The following is a 10,856-nucleotide window of genomic DNA, read 5'->3' on the forward strand; positions in this document are numbered from 1 at the left end:
TTTGTAACTCCTGCATTTGGTAATAGCCAACACAATATTTAATAATTTATTACAAAATGCAGAAAAATGTATTACATTCAGGCAGTTTATTAGAAAAATGTGTCAGATTATTACAAAATGTGAATGAAAATACATAATGAAGGGACAATGTATTACATTTTATCGAGTTATTCCATAATGCCGTGTTATTACATAATGCGCCGTAACACGACATTGCAGGTTTTCACTCGATAACACTGAGCTTTCTCCGTCATGAATCAGTAAGCAGTGGATTCATCATCGATACTGAACAGCGCATGCAAAGCAGCTTGCTTCCTCCTCCCAACTGTCACAGTTCCTCTTCTGACACGGCGCCAAACAATGGCAGTGGATGGTGAAACTGAGGAGCTAAGGACAACAATCTTAAGGAAGACAGCGGTGAGAACACAGACATCCCAGTACTGCACTGTAGATGTAGCAGTCAGAAGAATGGAGAGATATTTTCACAAAAAATGGATCAAAGGGAACATTGAGAGAGGATGCGTTTTTTCTTTGTTTTCTATGTTTTGAAAAGATTTTAAAATAAAACAGCATTTATTTGGCGGTGTGTGTTGAAAAACTGTTGTTGCCACATATTTTTCAGGCTTTGCAGCTGAGTTTGACATTTTCACCAGAGGCAAATGAAACCCTTTAATAATTATTAACTCCATATCTCTACATGATCAGGAAGCAGGATAAGCAGGATTTGGTCCTGTGGCTTGTCCTAAGTTTTTGTCCTGCTCCCCTGTGGCTTGTCCTGTTATTGTTATGTGACTGGCCTGTGGCTTGTCCTAAGTTATTGTCATGTGTCATGTGACTGGCCTGTGGCTTGTCCTAACTTATTGTCATGTGACTGCCTTCAACTAATTTTTCCCACTGGAAAGTTTTAAGTACAGTTCCGTATTGATTCTGGACTTTCCACACAATAATGTGACCTTCCTCTTTCTTTAACTTAAAGACACAGCACACAGGTATGTGGCTTCAGAATGAGGAAATGGAGCAGTGAAGTGATAAGCCTCTATCACAGTTCCTTTATCGAGTTTATTCAGTAAATGGGGAACAGATACTGTACACAGTACACCTATCTATCTTCTCAGCTGTCCACAAACATACACAGCTTCATGATTCCATTTGTGATACCCAGGCATGATTAGTATACATACAGACATTTTATAATTATTATAATTTATATTAAATATGTACATTGAAATATAAGTTCACGGCATATTTATTTACATTATTCCATCTTCCAAGGTATTTTATGGTCTGGAGATCTCACTACATCTAAATCAATGTAGACCTGTGGCTGGCTGAATTTCTAACCAGGCCCTTATAGGGAAGTTTATCTTAGTGAGGCTCTTCCCATAATACTGCATAGGGGTCAAATCTAGTTTCAGTAAATCAGTGATGGTCTGTACATAAAAAACATCACTTCCTCTTTCTTCACTACATAGATTTTGCATAGCTTAGAAGCATTCTAACTATTTGCATAGTGACCGGAATACATTGTTAGACGAAGTAGCTGACTTTCAGGTAAATCATTCCTTGCTGTCTTAACAAATAATAAATAAAGATCTTGCCAACTCTAATGTGCTCCACAACATTTCCTGAGTATCAAGCACTTTCATTGCATCCCCTCATTTGCTCTGCCCCCAACTTACATTTGTACTTTATGATTTGATGGTTTTATCCATCCCTATGATCTTTTTCAATTGTCTGCGTGTCCGGAGCCTGTGTTGTTAAGTCCATTTTAGCCTTTTCTTTTTCATTTGCCCCTGTTAGATATGGCTTTTCCCTGGAAACTCTACCTCTAAAGTCAAGAAGTTGTCTTTGTTATACATTTAATATCAAGTATGAACATTTAATCACAATGACATTCAATTAATGGTAACTGGAAATAAAAGTAATTTTGTCTTACTGTATATATTTAAAATGTTTAACATTTGTTTATATATTTAAAGCTGCAGTTGGCAAGATTTTTTTTTATCATATTCACTCAAACCGACACTATGCTCCAACAATCAGCCGGTTTTAGAAAAAAACCTGCACTTCTACCTCCAACTAGCCCGTTATTTGTTTTGCAAAAATCCACAGCACCCGATTATTCTAGTCCAATCAGTGCAGGGCTGTGTGAGTCTGACTGTCAATCACAGTCTGGTGCGCACTGACAAGCACAAACTTGATGAGAGGGTGCTCGGTGGTAGTGGGGGAGGGGCATGAGAGTTGTAAACATTCAACATTTTGGCCAAGTCCCCTCAATCTGTCAGACTTGCCAACTGCTGCTTTAAATGTATTCCACAGTGGTGAATACAATCAATTTCTATCAAAAGTGTATGTATAGGTTGATCATAAGAACTAACAGAAAGGTTTCATTCATTCAGAATGTCACTAATGTAACTAAAACACTGGGAAAAATTGTACACATTATCACACATTCTGGAAAATAAACAGTTTATTTCAGTGCTTGTACAAAGATCAATAAAATGAACACTTATAGGAACATGTGCAAGAAATGTGCAAAAGTAGGTTTATATTTGAGAAAGAATATGAAATAGCCACACAGTATAAGATGTATTATCTTGTGTTAGCCTTTCACTGATTGTGGCATATTCTCTCCATTCCTCTGACAATCAAAACATTTAGAAAAGAAAAACAATATTGCATTCTTTAAAAATCAAATAATTTGAAATGGGTGTTCCTCTTGTTTTAATAATACAAGTTATTACAGCTTACACACCCAGCTGTTAAACAGACAAATTTAGTCAAGCTTAAATCTTAATGTACTCGACCCCCTAATAGCAGTTTTGATTATTACAAGAGTACAATACAATACAATACAATACGTATATAGTAAAGAAAAGAAATCATGACACCTTTCTCTGTTGACTTTCCCTGTTTTTTTCTTGCGTGAACCCTGACATGGAGACTAATACCCTGGGGAGTTATGGGAGCAGGGCTTGGGTTGGGTTGTCATTCTCCCCCTCTGACCGTGGTTCAGCTGGGGCCTCTGCCTCTCTTTGCCCCTCGTCCCTGATCTCCTCATACCCACTGCCAATCAGAGGCATAGTTATTCTCTTCTTCCTCCTCACAACAACCACACCTATAACTAGCAGGGCAACCAGCGCAAGAACACCAAAAACAACACCAAACTTTTCCCCTCCAGACATCGCCGAGTTGTTCATCTCATTTGATACCTTTTGGATCTCATCTGCATCGGCCAGTTTCCACATCTTTGTGTCTCCGACTCGTATCCAGGCCTTGTCCCCCTCAGTCATAACAGCCACAGTGTTGGTGGCCACCATGTAGGTGACCGGAGTGAGGGTGAAAGGAGGAAGGTGAATGGGCAGCAACTGCCCGCCAGTGAAAATACCTGACTGGACGCAGTAGAGCACTTGACACCCGTCGCTTATGGCAGCCAGGTGCTGGCTAAATTTTGGCGGACAGCGAGAGTGGCCGTTCATGAGCGGATTGCCAGACTTGCAGCTGAAGAATCCCCCAAAAGGCACTGCAAATCGAGTGCTTGCCTCATAGTCATTACTCAGGCACACCATCAGTCCGTTGGCAAGCAGTTTTAGAGAGATGAAGTTGGGAGGGCAGCTTTTAGATTTGGTTAAAGGGTTCAGTAGCGATGGGCCATAGAGCCCTCCAAATAGATAGCCAGAATACTGTTGTGTTACTGTGTTTGCAGAGCACCAGTAAGTATCAACTTTGGCACGTCTGACATAGTATGCATCACCACACACCTTTTTGCAGCATGTGAAAAACAACCAACAGCTATGGCAGTGCCTATGGCATTCATAGCGATTATATCCCTCCTCCACCTCCTGAGATTGTAAGAAGGTAGGTGTGAAGGGCTCACGACAGGTGTAATCACCAGTGTCTGGGTTTTTCTGAGCTTGTGCATCACAAATCGGACCTGCATCTTGTGTGAGCTGGGTGCACTGCTGGTAGACACCACCAAAGCTCAGGTTAGTTGCCGCGCCCTCACAGCTACCATCATCTACATTTGCCTGAAAATTGAAATTCTGAGAGTCCTGCTGTACACACCCTGGCCGCGTATTGATGTTGTAGTAGCGATCTATAGCTTTATGCACAGATATGGCCAGTTTACGCACGGTTGGTTCGGGAAGGTCAGGAAACGCCGCCTTGGAAAGAAAGTAATGCAGCGGCATTCCTGCACGATCTATAGCTACCAGGTTGTTGAGGGTGCTTTCCTGCCATTTTTGCAAAGTTATGCCAGGGTAGAACAAAGTCCCACCATGGCTCTGAGTCAGGGAGTACGTCACGTTTCCCTCATAACTGCGAGTTTCTGAGGTTTCATAAGAGTCCTTGCTGCCAATGTTAAAACTAACTTTATTGAAAAAGTTAAATCCGGCAGAAGCCGTCACTGTAGACTTAGAAGAGTCACTGTCGGCAACATAAGATGCCCTGAGATAGTCCTCTTGCACCAAAGTGGCACCGGCTTCAAGGGTGGTTATCACGTGAGTGCCGTAGTCAAGGACTAGCCTCTCTGACAGGTAAGCTGCTTGCCTAGTTTGATTGTTTTCGATAGCATCGGCAATTTCCTCAGCCTGGTGGGCGAATCGGGAATCCAGAGTGAAGTCTGGATACGTCTTCACCGTGTAGATATGGTTCCGCACCTAGAAAGAGTTGATAGGAATATAAGGATGTTCAATTTGTGGTTTGGTTAAGACAATCTTGTTGTGAGATGCGCGTGTTTGTGCTGTGCTGCAACATATAGGAAAGTTCCAATTGAACGAAAGCATTATCATGTTTTTTTCACCTCGGGTTGCATATATTCTACCATCATGTGATGTTTTAAACCGAACAATGATTCAAAAGAACAATGTGCCAATTTCTGATATCTGGATTTTGGAGTGCCTGTGCATCACAAATAGGACCAGCTAGGTGCACCACACACACACACACACACATGCATCTTCCATTAAGTTGTACGATAGCACACCTACCTGTACACGGGCAGTAACAGCAGTCTCTCGGACCTGATGAGTCTTCATTCTTTGATTTTCTGAGGAGTACTTTGCGTTGAGGACGGAGAAGAAAGAAGCATCTGCGTTGATTGAGTGAGAGGTGGTACTGTGTTGGTCGAGCCACGAAGAGATCATATCCGAATTGGTCTCCACTCCACTCACCTTCTGTGGGATAACGAACACTTCATCGGGTATGAGATAGACTCCATCCTCTGTGGTTTGGCATTGGGAATAACTGAAGTTCATCACTCTTCCCATGTCCAAATTACGGAGGTTATCCCAGCCACCACCGGGCAACACCTCTAGAGCAGGGATTGTTGTGGTTTTACGGCAGTCGCGTAAACCATTGCTTTGGCGCGAGAGTGGATGAGCACTAATAAAACTACTGAGAGATACGATAAGGCACAGTTGTAGTCGGAGAGCCATGGTGTCCTGTAACCACAACCCTCTAAGTTGGTGCAAGGTATAAATACGTCTGCGCTTCCCACACGTCACAAGACAATGGCACGTAAAGTCATTTTCCGTCTCGTGTCTTATTTTTTAGTTTCACATCATTAAATGATCTATGCGCCTGTCAATCGCTTCCGCTTTAAGGACTTCTCGTTTTCTAGTTGTTCTTATTGTGCTGTTATTTTTTTTGTCACACTTCTAAAATGCTCAAAAGGCTTGGTCCACTGCATTTTTACTTAATTTAATAAGCGTCATAACTTTAGAACTTTGTCACCATTCCAAAGATAACCTGATGATACAATGCTGTCACATCCATAGACATATAAGAAACCAGTCAATGGTCACATCACATTCACCACATCATAGCTGCTAGTTGCAGACCCTTCTTTAGGGCGATGAATTCCATTTGCATTAGTGAAATACACCAGTGTTTCCCAAACTTTTTTTCTGGGGACCCACTTTTTAAAAATGACAGACCATCGCGACCCATTTCACTTCAAATCTACCCTGCAACCACCAATATTGTTTTAGGCCACAGGTTCTCCAACTTTTCTATGCCTCCCCCAACCATACATTGCTATAGGATCCCTGCTTTGAACACGGTTGTGTTGCATTTTGAGCACCGCAGCGTGAAAAGTTGGAAATTACTACTGAAAAGATACGTTTTAATGCGCATCCGAGAGTAGGGCAAATTATCGCATGTTGCGCAGTCGTCATTCGTCAGCATAGTAAGCTGTTCCTGTATTTCTAAAAAAAAAATGTTGTAGGCTACGTTGCGTTGCAGACAAATGGGTCCATAACACTGTGGACGTCAATTCCAATGTAAACAGCAAATAACTCAAGTCGTTATATTGTATTGTTGTATTATATTATATTGTATAGTCGTTATATCAGAACAAGAGGCATTTGCGCAATAGCCGGAAGAATGCGCCTTTACTTTGGAGTTAGCGGGGTAGAAAACGAGAGGAATAGTGTTTAAAATGCCTATTTAAATTGTAGACTAATATAATGCACTGTTGTGCATTTTAAATCAGAAATAAGAATGTGAGGAGGTTGCTATTAACTTTAAAGATTGCATCTGCAATCGAAACTGTATGCAAATTGAATGGCCTTATGTCCGGTCTATGGATGTCTGCTTTAGTTGACAGCACGGCCACTAGATTTTAATCGGTAAAGTTGAGGAACTGGTATCTATTAATGTTCGTGCAAATAGGCGGATTCATGTCCCTTGCAGTTTGCAGCTGCGAGGTACATGGCAGGCGCCCCATATAACGGTTTCATTTTGAGAGGTAGATATCCATGCTGGCACCCCCTCTGCGATGCGTTCGTCCCCCAGTTTCATGCGCCAGTTTCATGACCTTTTATGACAAAACCGTGACTGTGGTAGTTAACAATCTACATCCTAATAGAAAACTGTTATAGCTTTCCTGGTATTAAATGACAAATGGTATCAGTTAGGCCTATAACACAACATAAATTGTGCTGGCGACCCAAAAAAAATCTCCTGCGACCCACCCGTGGGTCGCGACCCAGACTTTGGGAAACACTGAAATACACAATGCTGCAGATATCCACAATGTCTACCCACAATTGTCATTTCAAATATCCACTACTAGTCTACTTCATTGTTCATTGGGCAAATTAGGCTACGTTACATTTGTCATACATGAGATTTTCAGATTCAGGGCTTTGTAACAGTCAATCAAGAAAAGAAAAAAGTGAAAACTCTTGAAAGTCAGGCGCACAGAGCCATGACAGGTCAGGTGGCACGCAAATGATCTGAAAATGTAAAAAACTACTGTATAGCCTCTGTAGTGCTCTAAAAATTAACGTGATGGCGGTAATGACAATCAAAAACCGCACATTAAAATGTGCTACTCTTAAGAATAGGCTAATTCTCTTTCAGTGCTGCACCATGAATCATTTTCAAACTTAACATGCAATGTGAGGCATGTTTTGACATGCAATGTGAGGCTTCAGTGCAAGACGGCGGGGTTTGAATTTAAACATATAAACAATTTCATTATGTCTAGACTTTCCGTCAACTCTCTTTCAAAAGACAGTAAGGCTAAGCTATTCAACCGCCGTGTGTGCATTCAGGACCTGATGGGTGTCTAAACGCGGTAACAGTGGAAGACAAACGCTCCACCGTGCAACTTGTAACGAGTGCCCGAAGTGAGCTATTTATGCTTGTGTGTAATTAAATTCAGCATGCACCCAAGCCTACCCGCATGCTTAAAACCGCGCCCGACCCATTTTCCGACTGCAGGGTTGATTAAATTCAGCATGCACCGAAGCCGACCCGCATAAAATAGAACCGACACCCGACCCGCACCCGAATTAAAATCAGTCTATCACATCAGACACGTTTAAGACCAAGTTCAACTTCAGCTGAACAGGCCTAGCATGATAAAAATGTAAGCTACCACAATACAACACTCTTGAGTGATAACATTTTACCAGTCTTCAAGCAGATGCAGTTTCAAAATTGTATGCAAGTATCGCCACACATGCCTCTGGATCAAACAATTTAAGCTTCAAACACAGCCCTTCACACACATCGCTAAACTTAATACAGTTAACAGAGTTAAGTCAACAGCAGTGTCCAGGTAGTATAGCCTAGGCCCTACATTAAATAAATGATTCGGTCATATGTGCAAATCAAGCCGTTATAGTTTCCGCAATTACCTAAACTACATAAACAATTGCATGTGGCTACATACACCGGCTTATGCATTAGCCTATTGAACTTTATACAATACGCATACGACGTGGGACTGTCCATTTTTCTTTGAGGGCAAGATTGAATGCCCATGCATATCCAGCAGGAGAAATCGTGCCCGCTTGCAGCGCTGGATACAGGGATCTCGCAATCAGAGAATATTAGGAAATATACGACCATGCTCTCTCCACCATGACAAAACGTCAAAAGAGTTATGTGTTTTATAATCAATTTAAGCAGCCACTTGCCCCTTCGTCCTGATGACTGCACAGGCAGATCGCGCACTCTGACTCTGTCCGTCGCTACGCCACTGTGTCATTTATAGACAACAGGTGGCAGCATTTCTTGAATTGAGCGCAAAACTGCACATTCAGACAGCAGGTTTTGTAGATTTCTCTCATCCAGCATGAAAACCCTATCATAAAGAAATTGGTAGGACGACAGCCAGCAAAGTCTTGATAGCGAAAGCATCAAGAGTTCTAAAGAGCTCGGTTTAGGTAGGCCTACAACCTTCAAGTTCAACTGTCCTACATATGTGCTCTTATCATACAGTTACTGTCTGTTATAGAATAAAATAAATAAATAAATAAAGTTAAAGTGCATGCCAACTGTTGCTGGTCAGGTTTCTGAAATTTCAGGCAACATATTGTAATGGTGACTCATGTGTATTTGGTGTGGGTTTTTAGAAATAAAATGTCTGTGTGTAAATTATAAAAGAGTAGACCTAAAGTGACTTTTATTTTGGACCACATTTTACACATCTTCAGACCGACTTTTTGGTCCGCTGTTTGAAATGGCGTTTGCACATTACGTCACTCTAAATTGCGCTGTCCAAGGTGCTTTACCGTCAATGTTGGGGCTGCACATCTTCAAATGAATAGTACAAGTAAGTAAAAAAATAGAATCGGTTCATGTTTATGCAGACAGATGCCTATAGGCCTAGACTAACATCCTCATATTTAACTTGATGATACACATTAATGTAAATGGAAGATTAAAAACACACGTCATGCCTACAGGCAGTGTTGTGCCCCTCCCCAGAACCTCAAGACTCAGCTTTTACATTTTAGCCTACGTCACCAAGGGTAACGTTTTTTTTACTAGCGCTGTCTAAACGGCTGTAATCCAACCCAAACCCAATCCAATCCATGGTCGTTTGCTGGGAAGCGCCTTAATTTGTTGTAGGCATATTTTAGCTGCATCAATAATCGGTGGCTTGGCTTGCTACAAGTTATAAATGTGTCGAGTGAAACTGAAAAGGCGCGCGTGGGTTCATCTGTGTTTTTGTTTTGGGCGTAGAGGTGCTGAAAGACCTGAATGCTCTGTATCGCACTTATACAGGTTTTGGCGTGATATGATTAATTTGAGCGGGACAAAACAGGAGGGGAAATTAATTTCCGCAATGCGAATATTAGATTATCCTCTCTGCTATACCATTGTAACCAAATGAGCAGTGCAGGGGGTGTCCTATATCGCCACAGTATTATTCTATAATTTAAAGAAACGTAGGGATAAGCAATGTGGATCGGATCGTATGTTATCTCGGAAATTAATTTTAGTTTTTAGAATGTGCAATCACACAGACATAGCCTATCTATCTGGACAGATACTAAACATATCTGAATCTATTTGATGGAAACAGCTTTTTTATGAACAGACTAGCACAATTCGGCCAGTACGCACAGCAGGATGAAAATGCTGCTGTTGATTTTATGAGCTTAATCTATTTTACTGTAAAGTCCTAGCTAGTAGCTACTTTAACTTTAACTTACCAGATTTAATGCATAAGCGTCTAAAGAGTTAATATAATTATTACAGGACGTTGTGTTGCATTACCTCTTTAGTCCAAAACAAACAAACAAAATAATCAGGAATTTGTGAAATTAATAATTTTATTTTACAAGCAATCTTCAAAGTTAAATTTGCACCTGAACTTTACAAATAGCCTAATGCATATATGTTAAAAAGGTATAAAAGCAAGCAGCAAGTCCAGACATTGTACATTTGAAGCAAGGTCTGCAAAATGTATTTGCAGCTTTGGACAAAATATTATATGACCCTCTGCGCTAGTTGTAAAGAGAGTCCAGGTAGACACCGCATTCACTTCTTAGCTGCAGCCCGTTTGGATTTCCCTTTGGACACTCTGCGCTTAGGCTTAGCTTTTCGGGGACTTTTCGGCTTTTTGGCTGCCGCTGGTCTCTTAGCCTTCTTCGGACTCTTTGACCTCCTCTTGCGCTTCTTTGGCGTGCCTGCTGCTTTAGTTGCTGTCGTCCGTTTAGCCTTCTTGGCCTTTTTGGCCTTCTTGGCCGTTGGCTTCTTGGCTTTCTTCACAGTCTTTTTCTTAATCACCGGTTTCTTGCCAATCTTGAAAGACCCGGAGGCCCCAGTGCCTTTTTTCTGAAGCAGACTTCCGTTGGTCACCAAGCGTCTCACTGCAAGCCTGATGCGCGCGTTGTTCTTCACAACATCATAGCCACCGGTTGCAAGACCCTTCTTAAGGGCGACGAGAGAAACACCACTGCGTTCTTTAGATGCAGCCACCACCTTGAGGATACGGTCGGACACGGTGGGTCCGGTTTTCTTGGCCTTTGTGGACCTTCTCTTTGCTGGTTTGGCTGCCGGAGCAGCGGCTGGAGCCGGAGGCACTCCTGACATGGTTGGTCAAGTGACAAGTT

At 41.7% G+C, this 10,856-nt stretch overlaps 2 protein-coding genes across 2 annotated transcripts; both read right to left on the reverse strand.

Annotated features, from left to right (window-relative positions):
* Positions 1–2,452: 2,452 nt before the first annotated feature.
* On the reverse strand, positions 2,453–5,508 carry LOC143105523 (macrophage-expressed gene 1 protein-like). Its single transcript, XM_076269495.1, has 2 exons — positions 4,989–5,508; positions 2,453–4,658 (listed from the first exon to the last, which is right to left on the reverse strand). The coding sequence occupies exons 1-2, from the start codon at positions 5,433–5,435 to the stop codon at positions 2,961–2,963; spliced, it is 2,145 nt and encodes a 714-aa protein (XP_076125610.1). The 5' UTR covers positions 5,436–5,508; the 3' UTR covers positions 2,453–2,960.
* A 4,547-nt stretch (positions 5,509–10,055) lies between these two features.
* LOC143106230 (histone H1) lies at positions 10,056–10,856 on the reverse strand. Its single transcript, XM_076270457.1, has one exon. The coding sequence runs from the start codon at positions 10,834–10,836 to the stop codon at positions 10,282–10,284; it is 555 nt and encodes a 184-aa protein (XP_076126572.1). The 5' UTR covers positions 10,837–10,856; the 3' UTR covers positions 10,056–10,281.

Source organism: Alosa pseudoharengus, unplaced genomic scaffold (assembly GCF_046254945.1).
Source record: "Alosa pseudoharengus isolate Yale_2024_CS ecotype anadromous, Long Island Sound unplaced genomic scaffold, YU_APseudo_1.1 YU_APseudo_1.1_scf_6, whole genome shotgun sequence".
NCBI lineage: Eukaryota > Metazoa > Chordata > Actinopteri > Clupeiformes > Clupeidae > Alosa > Alosa pseudoharengus.